At 44.6% G+C, this 20677-nt stretch overlaps 1 protein-coding gene across 4 annotated transcripts in view; it reads left to right on the plus strand.

The window, feature by feature from the left end:
* pvrl2l (PVR cell adhesion molecule related 2 like) overlaps window positions 1–20677 on the plus strand; it is a 221845-nt gene that overhangs the window by 57739 nt on the left and 143429 nt on the right. Inside the window, exon 1 of one of the 4 annotated variants that reach the window (XM_029513715.1) lies at window positions 5271–5578. The exons of 1 other annotated variant lie outside the window; for it this stretch is intronic. In XM_029513715.1, coding sequence (XP_029369575.1) covers window positions 5485–5578 — 94 coding nt within the window. In that variant the 5' untranslated portion in view covers window positions 5271–5484. Of the gene's footprint in view, window positions 1–5270; window positions 5579–20677 lie in introns of those variants that run through there. 2 more of the 4 variants (XM_029513718.1, XM_029513717.1) reach the window with 2 other exon arrangements.

The following is a 20677-nucleotide window of genomic DNA, read 5'->3' on the forward strand; positions in this document are numbered from 1 at the left end:
CAGAAACATCCACCCTTCACTTTGTAGGTCAGCCCTGACTCTGTCCCTCCATCATTTCCTCGACTGATGAAGGCCACGACATGGTGCAGAAAGCTGATGAGAGCTTCCTCGCAGAGGAGTCTTTTGTCCAGAGGTGGGCAAAGTACACAGCTCCTCTCGGTCAAATGTTACTCCAATCAAAGTGAAAGCAGCCAAGTTAAACTGTGTCTTGAGTAAAAGTACACGAGTACTCGCTTTTAAAAATAATGCAGCGATGAACTGACTTAACTGAAACGTTGAATAAGAAGCAAACCCTGTCGAAGCAAACTTAAACGCTGCAATCCTCTTGTTCTTTTTATTAAAAGAGAGAAACCCCTGTTCAAAAACAAAAGTCTAAATAAAATACGTGATAATAAACCTCTGTAAGCTGAATTTAAAGCCAAAGACAGAAAGTTTGATTTGGGGTATCGGTCCAGAGAGTGCATTAGTCTCCTGCTCAAACTGCTCAAAAGCTCTAGCTCGGCTTAGCAGAAGCTGCTTTTCGAAGTTAAGAAATTCTTCACTGTCTTGGAGCGAAGCTGCAGCAGGGCTGTGTTCGGCAGCAGGACCCTCCTGAAGCCGTGACCTTTCACCTTTCCTCTCCGTGAATGTTACCTGAGTGTCGCATGTGGAAGGGACAGCTACGGCAACACCATGTGAACACAAGAGATCCTCATGAACGGACTTTATGGAATTCTCCAACGCAAATGAAACGGAAATAAATCATCCAAGAAAACTGCTTCAGTAAACTGACTTTGTTACTGTCCACCGCCGCTTTTGTCCAAATAACTTCCCTGAATCTGGCGATTTCAATGAGCCTCAAAAGCTCATCATTTGCTGCGACAACGAGGCCAAAATGTTCATAATCTTTGATTGGACTGTGTCAGATGTGAGGATTTGATCCATTTAATCTATTTAAAGCTTCACAAATAAACCACCGCTCTGTGTCATGAAGCCGAACCGCAGAGGGTGTGACTTCCACAGCTGTGGGTCTTCACCCTTTCCACGCACTGAACTTGTCTTTCTTTTTTTGTTTTGTCTGAAGAAAACAATCTCCTCCAGGCCTGCAGCTGCTGCCTCCGATGCACCATGTATGTGGCCTGATTTCTGATAAAAAAAAAAACAATGAAAAACATGTTCCTATAATCCATCCCCGCCTGCTCATCATCATCTCTTGTGTGCTTGTTTTCATTGTTTGGAATTTGTGGGTGGATGAATTCACAGAGGCTGGTCAAACACCCTGAAGCACCAACAGAGCTGGTGTCTCTGCACATTACGGGGGATGCATGATGTGTTTCTTGCACACATCTGATGAGCACTTCAATAAAACGGCCCTGCTCCTTATTTTACACTTCTTTTACCACCTGGAACCGAAATGTGAGTGAACCCACTGATGTTGAATTCAACAGAGATGTAATTTTTAATTTCTTTTGTTTTTACATGGCAGGCTGAATAAGTTTGCGGCCTTGTTTATTCACCACTGAGCTCCTGTCTCTTTGATACAGTTGATATGCACAGAAAAAGCCTCCAGGAAGTGTTTGTAGCACAGAATGGCTGAGCGGCACAAAGATAAGGTCAAATGAGTTAGTTCTCGTCTGCACGGACAAATGCATCTTTTTATTTTGGTGTGCGTGTGTGAGTTACAGTGAATTCTGGTGTGTTGTTGGAAAGTCCTTGGCTTTTACGAGGGGACCAATTGTGCCTCCCTGCTGCAGCCGCAGAGGTGACTGCATTGTGATGATCGTCCAATCACGTGCAGCTTATTTTTATGGAGGTAAAGGTTGCAGAGGACAGGAAAAGCCTATCCTTCATTATGGGCGTGTAACGAGTGTGGAGAGAGAGAGGAAGAAACAGAGACTCTGTGTGTCTTTGTGTGTCTTTGTGTGCCTCTGTGTGTGTGTGTTTCTTAGCCCAAGGACCTTCTGTTCTGTAATTAGTTTTTCCTGTGGTATGTTTTCCATCCCTCCCTCGCTCCCTCCATCCACCCATCCATCCATGCAACAGATTGCTACGGTGATTCTGAAAATCCGTGGGATCAGGCCACACACATACACACACACACACACACACACGGACGCTTACTTAAAAACACACACACACTCACACAGACAGATCCGCAGGTACACACACACAACCATATGAATGTAATCAGGTCTGCGGTAGCTCATGCCAGGAGTGTGGTGAGCCAGGGACAAGAGAAATAGAAGATTTAAGTGTCTATACAATCTGTGTGTGTGTGTGTGTGTGTGTGTGTTCGAGGATGAGCTCTCAATAGGGCGCAATAGCAGCAAGCTATCTAATTTTCAGGACTTATGGTCACAAAGCCAGCTTGATTTCACCAGCCGGCAAATCTCTGAATGTGTGTATGTGAAAGTGTGTGTGAATACACATGGTGAGGATAAGCCTGTAGGCTGCGGTTGGCTGTGATTCTGCTCTGATTTCACTGTGTCCTTCTGTGTGGGTCTGTGTGTGTGTGTGTGTGTGTGTGTGTGTGTCGTCATGCCTGCCTCTTTGTCTGCAGGTCTGGAAGTGCTTGTGTGCATATTTTGGTGTAGGTGCTTGTGTAAGTTTGTCGCCCATGACACATTACTGCCTCACAACATGCTCCAGACTCCCAGCTGTAACCTCCCACTCCTGTTCTTTGTGCGATTGTTTGTTTGTATGATTTTTGTCGGCAGCAGTTTGTTGTAACAGAGTGGAGAATGAGACACAGTTGGTGATAAGTATGGTTAATCTGCGCTCCACTCTGCCCATGTCTGTCTTTTGTGAGTCTTTCTTTGTGTCTCTGTTTCGTCTGTTGTTATGCATTCACATCCACTTCTGCCTTCCAAAGCACGCCGTCATAAACCTTTTTGTTAAAAGCGTTTTATGAATAATAAATTTGGCATTTACCTCAGTGTGCTGCGCCCAAAGTGCCCTCTACCTCTCCTTTCACTCTCCCAAATTACCACCCCTTCTCCTGTTCCTCGACCGAGCTCTCTCGCCTTGTTAAAATTCAGCATTTGTGTCTCCTGATTTCTCGAGGGGATTTATTGCGTTAAATTTGATTCTTTTCAATCAGTGCTGATAAGGAAACAATGAATCGGATAACCCCAGACCTGGTGCCGTGCACATTTTTCAAGCCATGCCCTGCAGAGGCAACAGTTGCAGATTAAATAAATTCAAAGCACCAGTGCAATTATCTGATACGTAAGATTAAAAAGTAAAAATTTATTTCTGGGAATTGATAAAAAGCAAGAATTGGGCAGCTGAGGCAGAATTTAACTTAATGAAAGTCAAATTGAGCACTTGTTGGTAAACCGGCACGCTGATTGTCATCGCTGAGATTTTCTTCCTGGCTGAAGTTCCTTTGCGGTTTCAAGGATTTTTTTTTTTTGTGCATTTTAATGCAAAGTGCTATTATTACCCCCCCAGCAGCAATCATGACTGGAGCCAGTTAAAATCAGGCTGACTGAGAGGGACACTCCACATGTAGTGGCGTCACTGAGCCACACAGAGAAGTCTGACCCCGCCCACTTCGTCCTTCCTGCCCTCATCCCTCGCATCTTTTCATCCTTGGAATACTGAAGGGGAATAAAGATGATGGGGGGGGTGATGTACAGTCCTTTGCATCTTCACTCAATCATTTAGGCGTCTCCTGAATATTCAAATCTTCTCTCCTTTTAATCTCACCTTCCCCTCACATCCTCTGTCACTCCGCCGCGACCACACCCTTCACTTCCTGTCCCTCCATCTTTCTCCCATTCAGCGATGTTACATTATTCTTCCAGACAAGGTCCTTAGTGAAAGGTCTAATGCTGTAATTGCACAAAGGCGCCGGCCAGCTGAAACACTGTCGCCTCTCCAGCCGCCCTGCTCTGATTTATTTGGGCGAGGACATTTTATTCCGTCTCAGAATGATTGAGGGAGCCCTTGGGCTCGTGCAAAATTGAATACTTATGTCACAGAAAGCTGAGATTTAGGGTTCATGCATGTTCGAGGTTATCGATGATTTGTTTGTTGGGGCTGAGAAGGAAGCGCGGTCACCGTGAGCTTTGTTTTCATTTGGCATTCATTCATCATTCTGGCTTTGTGATTGGCTACTTGGTTTGAATGTGACGTTAACTTGCCCAACAATAATGGGCCATTTTCCGTGACGGGGCACAAAGTTAACAAGCTGATAAAAAAAGATGCCCAACACCGCCATGATGCCCCTTAAAGTGAAACTAGCAGTAGGAGGCCAGTGGGGGATGGTGTTTTCACCCACCGTTAAAGCTGTTTGTAACACACGACTGAGCAACAGTGGGGAACCGACTATCCAGGAAAGTGCAGTGCGATCCTCCAACCGCTGTTTAACCATCCAAATAGTTTTCTTTCTCTGTGTAAAAGAGTCGATGAAAGCTGTCAAGGGATCAAGCTCATGTGCTCAGACCTGTTTGTGCCGGCATGTTTTTAACTTTCGTCATCCTCCTTTTTCCAAACAGGGGTCACTCTGTGTTTTCGAGGTCTGATGTGACTCCAAACACACACTGACACACTCAGAGAAACACACAAGCGGCAGAAACGCTGCCTGCATCTCCGCGTGTCCTTGGTGGTCAGGTGACAACTGTGACATCACTAATATTCAATACTTCTGCCATATTGATGCAAATATGTATGCAAATCAAAGGTCCGCTTTCTGTTTGTGTGTGTGTGAAATATATGCATGTCATGGTTTGCTGTCTGAGCACAAACTTGGTCCTGAGCTACTGCTGACCTTTCGTGGCATTTGAGCAAACTCGGGACACACAAAGACACTGACACACGGCTGACATATAATCTGCATAAAACACACACACAAACACAGCACAGCGCTCATCTATATGCAAGTCTGCGAAGTCCGTGATAACCGGCGCCTTAGTGGGCGGTGAAGTTTAACTTCCTCTGGGATCTCGTTATCATCCTCGTTACAATCAGCTGAGTGAATGAATGAAACTTCAATAATCCCTGTGGCTTTGTCACAGTCACTGAGCGGGAAAATCAATCAACAAACTGGACTACAATGAAATTACAATAACATATTAACACGAGCAGCACGGCAGCATAGCGGTTAGCACTGTTGACCTACAACAAGAAGGTCACAGGTTCGATTCCTGAGCCTGGGGAGTTTGTATCTTCTTCCCTTCCTTGCGTGGGTTTCCTCCCACCGTCCAAAGAATCATGTTTGGGTTAACTGGTCACTGATTGTCTGATTGTCTGCAGGTCTGAGTGTGGGTGGTTGTTGGTCTGTCTGTCTGCGGACTGGCGACCTGTCCAGGGTGACCCCGCCCCTCACCCAGAGTGAGCTGGGATTGGCTGCAGCACCCCCCATGACCCACAAACAGATAAGTGGCAGAAGATGAATGAATGGTTATTAACAAGAAGCGGAGTGTTAACTGGACCAAATTGGCTGAAGGAGTTGTGTGTTACCTTCCCTGCAGGCTAACCTTGTGAATCCACTGTGTGTGTATGAGTGTGTGTCTCCCTGAAGTGATTCACCTGCTGTCTGACTCATCCTCCCACATGCTGGTGAATACACACACACACATTCTGCCTAAAACAGGTAGACACACACACACGATGTTCCCACCTACACAACCCATAAGCACCGTTCAGTCTGTTCACAACTTTGGCCCTGTGTGCTTTTAAAGACGGCGCTGATGTTACGTAATCTTCAGAGCGGTTGACTCGCTCTGCTTTTCTGCTTCACTTTAACATGAAACCAGCTGCAGTGATTAAAAAGCATCTGCTAGATTTCAGGTCAAACTGGCGGGTCGGGCCCTTTTGGAAATTTCATTGTGTACATCTTACATCCTGCAACACGTTGATTTTTTTTTTTTTTTTTAGCTGATGGATTTAAGACGACCTCACACACTTCGACCTTAACTGACCTCCACCAGCTGAAACAGACTCGGTTTCACACTAGACTCCACTCAAAATGTAGTGTAGTCTTCTGTTCCAGTAAACAAACATGCCGCAACAAAACATGCCCTTTTTGTCCTGGAGGGTTTATTTAAATTCAGCTTGAGTATCCGTTTCCACAAAGTTTAAACATTTAGAGCTCTGCCATCTCTCCTGCTGACACGCAGAGCGATCAAGTTCTGCAAGACCACAAGTTTCATCTCTCTGGATTTCTGTGAATTCAAATGGCGCTGTACTTAATTGGTTTTTAATGGGAGAGTCCAACTGTCTCAAGGCCACTGCAAAAAGAGAAGGACTCATTCATTTGCCCCCCCCCCCCCCCGTAGCTTAAATATCGGTGTCAAGCTTGGTCGCTTGTGGGAAAACAACTCTACCCACAAAATGTCCCAGAGAAAATCCATAAAGTTGGACTCATAATCAGCATTTGATATTTCATCTCTCTGGTGGATTTAGTTTCTTTTCGTAGCATCAGAATAGCTGGATTAGAAAACACAAGCACGCTGTGTCTGCTGATGCCAAGTCGCAGAAAGCAGCTAAATATGTGATGCTTTAAATTTCAGAAGAGGAAAAATACGCTGCGTGGTTTGCTCTGTTATAATCTGCCGTCAGTGTCAGCTGTCAGGTGAGCGCTGCACTCGTGAGCAGCTGCACGTTGATAGAAAATCCAAACAGTAAACAAACAGATGTCAAAAGAAGATGACATGAATTTTGCATTTGAAAGCTCATTATGTTAAAGCTTTAAAAACACCACTCTGGGAGAGGCAAAAAAAAAAAAGGAAACTTAAAAACAAAAACAAAAACAAACATCTCTCCTGTCAATAAATCTAACGCAGACAGAAATATTGATCTGACATGAAAAGCTGTTGGGTTGTCATGTCATGTTCTGTTTTGTCACGTTATGTCTCAAAAAAAAAAAAAAAAGATTTAAAAGAACAAAACAGAATTATACCTTAAATAGTTGAGAAAATATCCAACAGGCGGCCAGTGAAGCGTTTTTACGGCCGTGCTAACGATTAAGTGAGGTCAAAACGAACAATAAACGCCGATGAAGAATGTGAGTGAAGCAGCAGCCAGACGTTCTCGGTTTGCAGCAGATTTATGTTTACGGTTCTGCGGTCAAACAGCTGTCTCTCATCTGGAGAAGCCAAAACACACAGAGCTCCTCGGAGCTGCAGCCTGGAGTCGTGTGTGTGTGTGTGTGTGTGAGATCACCCAGGAGTGCAACAATATCAACCGGCAGAATCCGCAGTGGAGTTAGCGCCGGTCTTCGCTGACACCGTTGGAATGTTCTCCAGTTTCGTGCTGATGGATTTCCGAAGATTCCTCAGTGCTGTGGGGTCCTCGGGCCCCCGCTGCGTATATATATATATCTATCTCTACATCCATTGTGCCTCATCTTTGTATCATAATTAGAGAGAGGAGCGACGTCAGTAAGATAAAAGATGACACTGATGTATAGAAACAGCGTGGAATGATGATACTTTGCGATGGATGACGTTATTTCTTTCAGCCGGCTCCGTTCCAGGTAATTGAAGCGGGAAGACGGGGCCGTTTTAAAACCCTCCGTGATTGTGTCTCTGCTGCCGTGGTGGTTAATTACACGGTGAATCCCTGAGGACCTGTATCGGGCCGCACTCATAACGCCACAGCTCGTCAAACATTGTTTAAAATAGAGAGGTGCTCCAGAAAATTACACTGGCCTGTCCCCTGTGTTGTTACCATCTGTTTTTTTTATCTTCCTCCCTGCCGTCGTCCTTCTCTGTCTGTCTTTGCCTCCTTTTATCTCAGTTTCTGTCCATTACCATCTTTGGATGTTACATTAGCATGCGTCCCGGACAGACAGATTCGAATCAGACGACACAAAGGACGCGCCGAACTTCTGTCATCCGAAGGTGGACACCAGACGCGTTTGATCACAGTTGAGATATTTTGTAGTTACGTGTGCAGAAAGTCAACTTTCGTCGGGCTGATCAAACCGCAGCACGCACGCATCAACCAGGTGTTGACCGAGCGTCGACACGCTGATCAAAAATGACTTGTCAGGGTGCCGACGGATGGAGGACGTCTCGCAGACGTTTTAAAGGATGCCAATGTCACGAAGGAGCACATGCTCAAGGGCGTGTTTTGGCAAGAAGGAAGAGAAGCATGCTGTGAATGACTTTCATCACATGTACACACGCTCCTCTCTTCACGCTGAATATTTATGTCTCAGAGATGAATGCGTTTCAGTCACAGTTTTTATTTATTACTCAGAAATCAGGTAATTTCTTCACACGGGTGCAGATGGAGTTGGTTTTTGTTTTATTTAAGAATCAGGAGGTTTTCCACTCTCCCAAACATCTGGAATCTGATGCTCTTTCTTTGGAAAGTTCATCTTCATGGCAGCATCTGTTTGGTCTGATAGCGGAGGAAATGGACTGTAAGTACAGATGGACGTCGTCTCTGTGGTGTCACCCACAATTTGACAGAGAAGCTCAGAGCACGCTGCTGCGACGGCGCCATCTTGGCAGCGCCTGATGCCGCCGGTAATCTCTGCCAGTCTGAACAAAGAGGCGGAGCCAAAGCTTTGTTAAGTACTGCTGTGTTTTCAAGCACGTGCTCGCTCTGCAGTTTGGCTTCATTTTGGAGACGTCTCCTTAAAAAAGCAGATTTCTTTTTTAAGGATTTTTAAGGTTTGTGAACTCAAACCTTTTTTAAAAAAAAAAAAAAAAACAGGATGAGCCACTGAACAGCTGACATCACACAAACAGCAAGATTATTTTTGGATGTCATTTGGTGTTAGTCGTTAATTGACTTCTCTCTCATGTGATGCTGCTCCAGAAAAAAACGTTTGGCAGCTGGTTTGTTTAATTTGGAATAACGACTGGCCGACACATTGTTTTAGTTTTTATATTTAAGTTTGCGTTCACACTAAACAGCATTTCATCATCGGTGGATTTGTGTCTGGAGTCAAACTGGCTGATTCCTTCTGCCTTCAGTCTTTATGCTAAGCTATGCTAACATCTTCATGCTCCAGTCCTCCAACCAAACAGACTTTAGAGGATTTATGTTGACGGAGTCTCGCATTAGAACAGTGCAGCGCTCAGCAGGAGGGTTACTCAGCTATTCATCATTTCTGCCAAAAAATGGAACAGAAATTACATTTCATTCACAAACTCTCCTAATTGTTAATTGTGCGCATGACACCCTGCAAAATATGCACACATGTCGTTTTGTGTAACTTCCTGGGGCTCCACACTGAATGTCAGGGACAGAAACAGAAACAGGCAGACACACACTCACACGTGGAAGCATCCTTCCTTATTATTCCTCTCCATCTTTCTGTGTTGTGCGTTTGTTTGTAACACAATGTCCTTCTCCTTTGCCTTGTCATCCTACATGCCAGCGCCTGAGGGCGGTTATTGGTCCAGAACGTTCGTTCCCCCCCTTCGCCCTAAATCGAATGTCACGCCCCACATTTCTCAGCATTTCTCTCCCTCTCTCTCTCTGCTGTCACCTTCCACCCCTCTCGCCCTTATTTATTTATTTTTATTTTTTTCAGAGCTACTGTTGTGTTTGCTATTACCCGTCGCTTTCACAGGTAATACGATTAACATCCAGATTCAGGAAAAGGGAAAATAGCCTTTGCTAAGACCACGACATTAATCCTCTGCACATAAGATTTATGTCCCGCTCTCTTTGGCGAGCTTTCTCTTGCATTCATCTTCTCTCTCTCTCTCTCTCTCTCCAGCTCTCAGTCACTCATGTTGTGGCTCTTGTCAGCAGTAATGAAACACACACATATTTATATACAGCTCATATGCACATATGCACATATGTTATTTTTAGGCTGCACACAAGAATACTAACCAGCGACTCACAACCACACGTGCACACAAACACAGTTCAGACTACACAGTGCAGAAACAAGCCACTGACAAAAGTAATGTCCTGCCAGAGGGGACTGTGGGAAAATGAGTTTTTTGGATGGATTATTATTGTGCTGTGTAGTCTGGCCCCGTGCCCCGGTCTCTGTTCGTCTTGTCCTCTGAAGTGGCGCACTGTTACGCTCCACAGTTCGCACGCAGAGCTCTAAACCTCCCGCGGCGGATGTGAAAACATAGGATTAGTGGAAACACAAGGCTTTCATGCCGATCCCGAATGTTTCAAAAATCCATATGGAGATTTGGCGATCTGATTTACTGTGGTCATCCTGTAATTATGGGGCTGTGTTGTGTGCAGCTCGGTGGGGAATTGTGGGATTTGCAGTTTAGTTGGTGGTGGACTCCAAAGACAGGGACAGAAGTGTTTAGAGTCAGCTGATTACTGAGTGTGTGTAACGCTGAACATCACTTCACACCACACTCAGGATACTCATCGATCCATCGTGGCTGGAACGCTGCAGCGTGTCCGTCCCAGTGTATTATCTTAATGTTTATTTCCAGCAGGACAGTTCTCCAAGTCACATCAGGCTGTTCTTGTCAGCATGGATCCAGGTCACCACCTTTAGGACCTCTGATGAATAATAATAATAATGCTGATGCAATGATTTCAACATGGAGCCGCATCTTTATCTCTCGTGTTGAGTCATTGCTGTGCTAGCATTAGCATGCTGCTCCTAATCGAGCACTTACAGAAGACATACACATAAAATGTTGTGTGAAGTAGGAACAAACACTTCTGTCAGCCTCGGGACTCGGCAGCCTACTATAGGACATGTAGGACGCGTGGCGGCTCTGTTATCCACTCCCTCTGGGAACTTGTCAAACTTGTCACAAAAACTGATGCAAATTCACAGAAATCCAGAAATAGTTATTTTTTTTTTTTCGGAGCTCCGTCCAAACCCTGCAACAGTCTGAAGAAACACTTTCAAAAATTCTCTATCATCTCTCCCAACGCAGATTTACTGTTTCAACGCTGGGAGACATTGAGTCCGAGTCTTTTTCACTCCCAAATTCATGTTCCAAGGCTGTGTGCGCTCTGGCAGTAACACAAACGCACAACAAAGGTCAACACGTAATATAAAGAGATAATAGTTGACACAACTGAAAGAGAGAGAATGTGTTTGAGTAGAAAACCCAACAGGTCTGATTAGAACATTCTAAAATAAAGAAAACAAAAAAATCCAAACATATCATCACAGGATAGACGCGGAATAAATGCAATGACACGTTAGATAATGAGTAAAAACAACTGCTACAAAATAAATGAGACCACAACTTCAAGTTGTCCGGGTGAGTGGATGCGTTTTAAATAAAGTTTGGGAGAAAGAGTGTTGAAATAAGAAGGCACTTATTACATAGCTGTGTTCCCTTAAAGCTGAGAGGAAACAAAAGAAAAAAAAAAAGATATGGAATCAACTTGAAGTGCATCACGTTGTTATATTGGTCTTCTTTTGTGTGATTTCACCGAAACACTCGTCCTGTTCTTCGACTATTTCTCGACTTGTTTTGTGAAGGAGACGTTACGTCAGACGATCTGTTATCATAATCGTCTGAAATAATCAGATATCCTCAAAGATTTTGGGCGGGGGGTGGAAATCTGTTTGGTCTGTCTACTGAACAAGCAGGACGGCGGAGGTTTTCTTGCAGCAGCAAAGAGGAAACAAATTATTAGAGAAATGTGCGACAGGGTGTTTTTCTGTTTGTGTTCATATGTGTTGCTCTCCACCGCGGGGTGTTCTGTGGATTATTGAGATGCTGCTGGCTGCTATTTGTAGTGCTGACATGTGCATATAAGGAAACAACAGGTCCCCCCCCCCCCCCCCGCCTCCCTGAATCATCATGTCTCCTGTCCTTTGTTCTCTGCTTTATTTTGGCTCTCCAACTTCAATCTCACCGCAGCAGTTTCTGTTCCTTTCTGATGGCCGTCTCGCTTGCCTCCATGTTCTGCTCTCATTGCATGGAGATGTTAAAGCTGCCTTTTTCGCAGACAGACTCATATGATGTTGAAAGACTCGGCTGAGCAGTCTGTTATTTCACCATGGTGGGTGTATAATTTTAGTTTTCTCCTTCAGGGGATGAGTTATTGAACAACTTCCATGCAGCTTGTCTTGTCTTCTCGCTACCTTTGAAATCTTTTCCAAAACTGGTTCAGCGGTTCCAGTGGAACTTTGTATCATACATCAGGTGGTGGTGTAATTTAAAAAAAACAAAACAAAACTGACTTTCAGATCCAGCTGAAATAAGAGATCATGATGAGAAGACACATGGTGAATATGTTCTGACCAGCCATCATTGTTGCACCAGTCTATAGAACATTTAATTTTGTTTTGGTGTCGTAATGGAGCGAAAACTGAGCATTCATTGTGTTGAAAGAGTTTCCTTGACAATCTGACACTCTTTCACCTTAAACTGGGTTTTTACCTTAGTTTAGTGTGAAGCCAAATGCAAGTAGTCGCCCAGAAATGTATAAATTCAACACACGGTGGCAGAAAGCATGAAAATTGAGTCCTGCGATTTTGAAGAAATTTTCACGAACACAGCCGTTGACTGTAAGTGAAACGTGTGTGTGGAGGAATGTAAATACAGCGTGTGCACCCAGCGGCGGCACAGTCGACGTGCACAGACATGCACAAACAGTCCAGTGCTGCTGAATGACTCTGTCACAGACCGTCTTAACAGGCGATGGTGTGACAAATCAACAGCACAAAAGCGCCGACACTTTTCAGATGTCTGTGTGTGTCTGTGTACAACAGGAGTAAAAAAAAAGAAAAAAAAAGAAAAGAAATCAAAAACAACAACAGAACAAAACACAAACAAGCTTCACGCGAGCTCTGGAAACATAAAACTCTCTGTTTCAGTTAGTCAGTGAGAAGCAAACTAAGATTAATAATAATCTCCCTGACAGCAGGAATCCACTCTGTGAACGCAGAACTTTCACACACGTAGTGTTAAATGTGTTATGTAAGTGGTGATTATGACTAAGAATATTCACACCAGCTCATGCTTGTTAATGAGCATGAATAAACATGATATTTACTTCTCTGCTTCCTTTTAAAATCTTCGGCTAATGGAGTCCAATGTGAATTTAAAGCCACAGCATGTCTCAAGAACGCAACCAACATCATTTTCTGATAGCGAGCCAAAACGTGTTATAACCATTTGTCTTCTAAATGCAACTGTGGCGGAGGGTTTGGACTGGTGACCTTCACCGCGCCTGAAACGTGCACATGTAGTTTTAGTTTAGTCTTTTTCCAGCCCGTGCCGTTGAGTGATAGGCGGACAGATATGCAGGTAATGTGTAATCCGGGACATCCGGTGGAGCCAGACAGCAGAGTGGGGCAGCAGCAGTGAATCCTGCAGACCAGCTCATGCTCTGCAGCAACAAAGTGGCAGCCAGGCTGGTAAATAAAGCAGAAATACAGTAGAGAGCCGCTGCAGCTTTTACCTCGCTCCATTTCTTTGTCTCTCTCTTTCGGTCTCAATTCCATTTAAATTCCAATTTAAAGGCTTTGGAAATGTATTTAGTTTTCTCTTCTGCTCTCCAGCTCTCTGTGATATCGTGAACCTATTGTCTCTTGTTCACCCTTCCCTCACTTTCATTTCAGCTTCCTCCCCTCCACCTCCCCTCCTGCCTCACATATGCTTCTCGTCCTCCCCCCTGCTTTGTCTCTCCCTCATCTCCTCCCTCACTGCTGGCCGTCCCTCTGGCCAGCAGCAGAGAGTCGAGGTGTTGCTTGTCAATAATTTAATAAGGAGGGAGCGCTCCCCTCTTAACCAGGGCTTTGAATTATTAACCTGCGTGTGCGTCCGTGTGAATTGTACGTGTCGGCGTGCACGGCGCTGCTCGTATCAAATGTGATTGTGTGTGTTTGGCCGGAGTGCACGTCTTGCTGCGGTGTTTATGTGTGAAGCATGATAAAATAATTGCCTGTCAGAGGATGATGGAGCATGCCAGCTAAGCACAAATCGCTACTTTCTGCAGCCAGCGTTGGATTGTTTTGAATGTGCAAGTGTGTATGCGGAGGTAGATAGCCGGGGAATACATGCCATGCATGTTTTATAAGGGTCTGTCTGGGCTGCCTGGTAAACGAGGTGCAGTCTTCATTTGTCTTGTCTTAAGCGTGCAGGTTTGTGGATTTGTGTGGAAGTCTGCGGTCACCTGTGCATGATTCTGAAGCGAGATTATGCCAAGCTCGTCCTGCCGTGCACGTGGCCTCTCCGGGACTGCACTTTCATTTGTCATCACAGAGTTTGAGCCGAAGTGCAGCATTGGTTATTCATATCGATGTAAACATGCAGTAGGGCTGCGAGTTTAGTGTTTGTGCGTGTGTTGGAGCGTGTTTGTGCGAGTGTGTGTTTGCGAGAGTTCCTGTGCTTGAGGCTAGTGGCAACATACATCTCAGTGAAAGGTGCAGCATCCATCACAGACCCAGCAGAGCTGCGCAGAGAGCTGGAGGAGGCCGTGGTGAGTTGGACAGAGTGCAGTTGGGCAGATGGATGGAGTTTATAGTTGCCAAAATGGATGTAAGGTGTTTACTTATTTATGCATTTAATTGTGTGCAGCAGGTCAGTGCAGGGTGTGCGGTGTGGAAATGCTGGGCGCTAATTTGAGCAGGTGCACAGCCACGTTGTTGGAGTTTGATCTGTGGCTCTGATAATGGCGGTTTGTTTGTCCTCGCCGACGTCGCACTGTCGCACAGCTGAAGCTCTTTTTAAGTCCTCCTGACGTCTCTCCTTCATCTTCTCTTCCTTTTGGAGCGAGTTGATTGATTTTGCATCATGACTCGACAGCTCTCTCTCTCTCGACAGTCCGGCGACTCGTTCACGTCCCGCACCATCACGCACCCGCCTCCGCCACCTCACTGTGAATTTTAATTGGCCGGATCAGTAGTGTCACAGAGGGGCTGAAGTTTTGGGGGGAAAGAAGCTTATTAGCTCGTCACCTTCCAAAGCCGAGGAAGGCGGGTGCTCTCACAGTCGACGAACAAATGCAAAACATTGCAACAACAAATTGCTTCCTAGTTATCTCCAGCAACTAGTTCGCCTTTGAAGCTTTTCACTTTTCGGGTTGTGGAAAGTTTTTAAAATGTACTTTAATTGCACGCCGGGTGCAGATTTGTTATTTTGGCTAATGACCCTTGAAGATTTAACGGAGATGCTGTTTTTATGTCAGTGATAATTAACGTGCACGCCGTCTCTTTAAACAAAGCCGATAAAAGTCATCATACTGTCAGCCATGTGCTGCTCAGGATGACACGCCATCATTTGCTCAAGGAAGTGTTAGCTTGTTAGCTTCTCCTTTGAGGCTGCGGGACTTTGTTGTACATTATGTTGATTAGCGTTGGTTTTTAGCGCCCCGGGAGACTTGACAAATGGAACGTGTCGGTAGCAGGTAGATGATAAGAGGAGGTGGGCATCCTTCTCTCATCGCTGTATCATTTATCACATGCATCAAAGATGTTCATTCTATATTTTGTGCAGAACTTGAAAGGAATACAGTAATTTAGCTGTCTTGTAGAATGTGGACAAATTGCCCAGAGTGTGTGCAGCCTGATCTCAGGCCTTTGATGTGCTCGCCGTTATCTCTGAGTTCTGAATATTGCTGTAATCAGCAGGTGAGGTTTAAAGATCGGCTGCTCTCATTACGCTCAGCTTCTCGAGTGAGGCTGCGTTTCCTGGCAGGCCGGCGGATCAGACGGCCATGAGGAACGGACCCAGCAGTCAGATGGTGCACTAAAATGTTCTTCAGCAAGACTAGGAGCTTGCTGCTGCTTTCAAATTTTTGTGAGCATGGAAAGCTGCTGTTCGATGTTGCAGCTTGGACGTGAAAAGTCTCTCTTTGGATTTACCGAACATGCACTTTTTGTGACAGCCCAAACTTTCGTGATGTCACGTTTGGCTCACGCCCGTCACCCAATGACAGATTAGCACCCAGCTGGTGAACTTGGTGGAGCTTTTAGCAGCTAAAGGTCTCTCAGGGTTCAGTGTTAACCAGAAAAACATGCACGTCAGGCTTCGTCGTGTTTCAGACCACTGCAGTTCGATCCCGGCAGAACAAATTCAACGCTCAGGTGTGAATCAGAACGGATGGCACAGGACTCCCTTCTGTCCGCTACAGCCACACTTCAGATGAAACGCTCATTTGAATGCTTCATGTATGCTGGAGGTGTAAAGAGGCAGCTGCTTGATAATAAGCGCACAACTTTTTTTACTCATTGGTGACAAGCGACGGCAAAAATAAAAATAAATAACTGCAGGCGTAACATTTTTTTTTGCTCTCTCAGTGAAACTCAGCACTTGTTGCACATTTCTAATGAAGACATTGCTCATATTTCTGTTGAGAGGAGAGACGCCTGAGGTTGTTGTAATGTGAAAGAATTAGTGAAGCAACCAGGACGTTACTTTAGTCCTTTTCTGGTGCTTTTTTTATTCCTGCCAGTCTGTTATAGACCAGATTTAAACCGGTTTTTGTTCAGGCCAGCGAGGATTTGAGAAGCAGTTCTCATTTGACTCTTTTATTTGAGAATTTTCTGTTTTATGTAAAATGAGTTGGGACAGGATGGACTGAAATTCATGAAAGCAGCCAGATTGCTGTACTTACTTGTGCGCTGTGTGTTTTGTTTGAGGAGTGCAGCGGTAAGAGGCAGCTGCTGAAGAGCCAGACTCTTAGCCGAGACACTAATGTACCTCTCAAGCTTTGAGCACTCCTCTGTGTGTGTGTGTGTGTGTGTGCGCGCATGTGTGTATCATGTTATTTGAAATTTTTACGCTGAAATAGTTAAATACACACATGCACACACTGAAAGTTGCACAGATGCACATTATACTGCAACATACATGCAAGCACACGTGTGTCAGTCTGATGTGTGAATGCACGCCTGCACTCACGGATCTGCTGATTGTCGAGCAGTCTTAATATTTTACACTCTATCATGCTCAAAAGTCCCTCCATGATGATACCCCCCCCCCCCCCCCCCTTCTTTCTCCACACATACACACAAATAATACTTTGATTTGTTTTTATGCACCACTATACACTTCATTTTCCATCTGTCACACAAAAAATGTTAAATCTCTTTTTAATTTTCTCAATATGCTGTTTTTTATATAGCTTAGGCACACAACCAATCACATGCACGTGCAGAGGCTCATAATACACGTGCAGAGGTGTACACACACACACACACACACCAGCGGCACAGGCCTCAGAGGAGACAAATGATGGGAATGAAGTGGCATAAAGGAGGGATAAAAAAAAAATAAATGGGGGGGCGAGAGGAGAGACTGAGTTAGACAGCAAAAAAGCAATGAGGAGTGACAAGGAGGGAGGAGAAAAAGACTGACGTGATGAAAAGGACCAGAAGACGTGAAAATCAGGGGAGAGGAGACAGCGAGAAACTGAGGAAACAGGAGTGTGAAGGAGGAAAACAGAAAGGAGAGCTGCTGCAGCGGAGAGAAAGAATTCAAAGAGATTTATGGACAGATGGATAAAAATAAAAACTGGCAGGGATGTGGAGTGACAGAGGGGGAAAACGAGAGCGACATATCTGAATAAAAGTCTGAGTCAGAAAGAGTTAAAAAGCTGTGACAGATTGTCCAAGAAAAGATAAAGACGACTGCGTGATAAATATAAATATCTCATCTGAGAACACCTCCAACACCTTCCTATGCTTTTGCACGTTCCAGCTCATTAAGTCCAAATCGTGCTTTACATTAACGCTGACCGCTTCCCAAGTTGTTCCGCAAGATTTAGGATTGTTTTCTGGCTCAGTGTTCACCTTATTACAGTGAACTACAAGATGCTAAGAAAGCTCTGTGTTAACTGTGAGTGCAAATAAAAAGAGAGATAAAAAATAAAAGTAATTTTGAAATGGCCATACATTTCAATATGTAAGTAAATCCTAAAGTTTTGGCAGTTTTTCAATCACGGCCCTGAAACTCAGCAGAATCAATAATCCGCTAAATTTCTTAAAATGCACTTTTATTGCACAGATTATCCTGAATTCATTTAATTCTCCTGACTGAGCCGGCCTACAGCAGATTAATCGTCTTTGCTGCTGAAACTGTATTTGTGTTTTTTCGTCCTGATGACTCAAACATTCATTTTATGGTTTTATTGATTTTCACTTATCAACCTCTCGCTGTTGACAAGACCTATAGTGCTTAAAAAACTTTGGATTTGAACTCTTCAGCTGATATATATGAGCTCCGTGTTTCATTCCTCGGGTTTGTGAAAGCCTTTGTAACCTGGGATCGGGGGAGTGCTCCATAAAGAGAGATGATTATCATTTAAATGCTGTTGTTGATGAACTGAACTCAGCTTCGTCTTCGTCTTCGTCTGCTTGGAACTCCGGAGATAACAAATCAGGTCGGTTCATTTTTATGCATACCTGCTTCTGTTTAGAATATTTTCCCAGAGGAGAGTTGTCACCGTGCCTGCTGATGAAACCTGGCGTCGCAAAGTGACGTCTACTTTGTCATTGAGACCCAAATATTGCCCGTATCGCTCCGTTCAGACGTGACAGGTCCATTTGCAGAGGGAGACACTGCTGGTGCAATATTTGGCAGCTGGTGTGGGTGAAGTCTTGTTTTAATTCAGATTTTCTTCAGTTTTTGATGGATGTTCAGTGAAGGAAACAGCTGGTCTGAACTATTATGTGTTTTATTACATACTTAGAGGAAAATAAAATCATTAATGTGTCAGCATATGGCTCATTCATGGCGTTTCCTGTTATATTAAAGTTTGTTGTTCGTAAGATGGAAACAGACATTAATGTGACGACTGATCACAGATTTAGGGACCGGAGGTCGGGGTTAGTTATGAACCAACTGCAGGAGCAGACATTTTAGAGATGAGTAACCTTTTTCATGTCAGGAATCAAGCGTGTTGTGTGATTCGGTTGTTTTCTTTGTAGTTTTTGCTTTCTTCACTCTAAGATTGATGAATAAATCTGTTGTGTTTGGACTGCAGTCAGCTGTGGTCATCTCGAGAGCGTGTAAAGACCAGTGCCATTTTGTTCTGCGCTCAGGTTTCCCCTTCGGCCGGGTTTTAAAATAACCTTGTGCTGCTTCTGCCTTCAACATCAAACTGAGCTGAACAACTGTTGTTGTGACTTTAAAGTAAAAGTGAGCCGGATGTTTACAGAGACATGAAACGTGAACGAGCTGTTTGTGTGTCAGACATCAGCTAAGACATTCAGATTAATAGACAGTTTCCTGTAATTACCATCGAGGTCACATGAGAATATGTTGATTGTTCGACTGGAAGATTAAATAAATTGTTGACCTGGAAAAGAGAGAGTAGGCTGAATGGGAGGAAGAAAAGAAGCGGGGCTTTGAGGAAAATGCATGGCGCAACAGGCCGCTGGATGTGGGCGGGGCCGACTGAAGGCCAGCGGCAGATGGGGTGCGACCAAAAGGAGCGCACAACAAAATGATGGAGATGAAAGAGGAAGAGGGCGGGGAACAATGAGTGTCTGAGAGCGGGAGGACGACCTTCAGGAAATGTGGACGGGGAGGGGGAACCAAAAGGAGGCTGACGGAAGGAGGAGGACGAGCGACAGTCTCATGAACAGAGAGAGAGAGAGTTTGATCAATTCCAGCTGCTCTGGGATCGTCGCTGTATGTCAGTGCTGGGTAGTTTTTGTTTTCAGTCTATATAAGTAAGTTTATGTAAATATCGCTGAAAGTCTGTTAACGTGGTTAAACCTCGTGAGCAAACAAACAATCTGCAGCTACAGACACCTTCGCGGTGGGCGTAACAGATGTGTAAAGTTATTTTGGAGCAGGAAGTTTTGAGAGAGAAAGAGCGGCGGAGGCCTGCAGAAGGACGGGAATTCAACCCGAGCTGCTGCGTTTCGCCCAGTCTGTCTTAGTGCCGTGCAGTTTCACCTTTCTCACTCATGATGTTTCATTCTGTGGCCAAACCAGACGGCGAAAACAGCTGTTGTCACTTTGACATCACGCGGAAGTCGAACTGCAGCTGTCTGATATGGAAAAGAGGGTGATGTGCGTATATTTTTAACCATCTTAGCAGCTGCATGTGGAGACGGTGACATGTTAGTGACATTTTCTATGAAAATAAATGAGGCATTAATTTATAAGGAAGTGAAATCCATCATTCAAGTGTCCTGTGAACTCTGTGAAAAGTAATAGAGCCAAGTTTTCACGCTTATTGAGTGACAGCAGCCGCGACACACTGCCCCCCCCCCTCAATGTTCGAGGCCCAACCCGAGCCATTAAAGCAGCACTGGGGAGGAAATAAACGTGCACGGAGGCGTCTACATACTTTTGGCAATGTGTTCAGCTGGCGTTGTGCCGTATCGGTGAAGCTCTCAAAGCAACACACCTCCTCATTTAAAAAAAAATAAATAAATAAAAAAGTGGCACTTTACGCTGCATAACGCAGATCTGATTGTGACTTCTTGTCTTCTTTTTAAGGAGTAACACTGATTTTATTTCTGGAAATAGTTCGGCTGTATTTTTGAATGCGCTGCTCTTCATCGCTGTGAACAATGCTGCTGTCAGCGATTCGACGTTGAGGCAGACGTCTCACAAGGAATCTGGTTCTGCAAGCAAACAAACAAAAGCTGCGTCCCAAACACCGAGTGCAAAATAATCTGCTCGTGTTTTCCTCCCATCACCTCCGAGGCGCTCTGAGGCCAGACAGAAGCGACGTGATGCACTGAGGTCAGCGAACGGAACGCGATGTTGTGGCTCATTTAAATGTACTTTGCAGAGTTAGCTTACATTCAGTAAGCGATGTTCATTCTTCAGCAGTGATTGGATAATGCGGCGATGAGTTTAAAAACGAATCA

Source organism: Echeneis naucrates, chromosome 11, assembly GCF_900963305.1.
Source record: "Echeneis naucrates chromosome 11, fEcheNa1.1, whole genome shotgun sequence".
NCBI lineage: Eukaryota > Metazoa > Chordata > Actinopteri > Carangiformes > Echeneidae > Echeneis > Echeneis naucrates.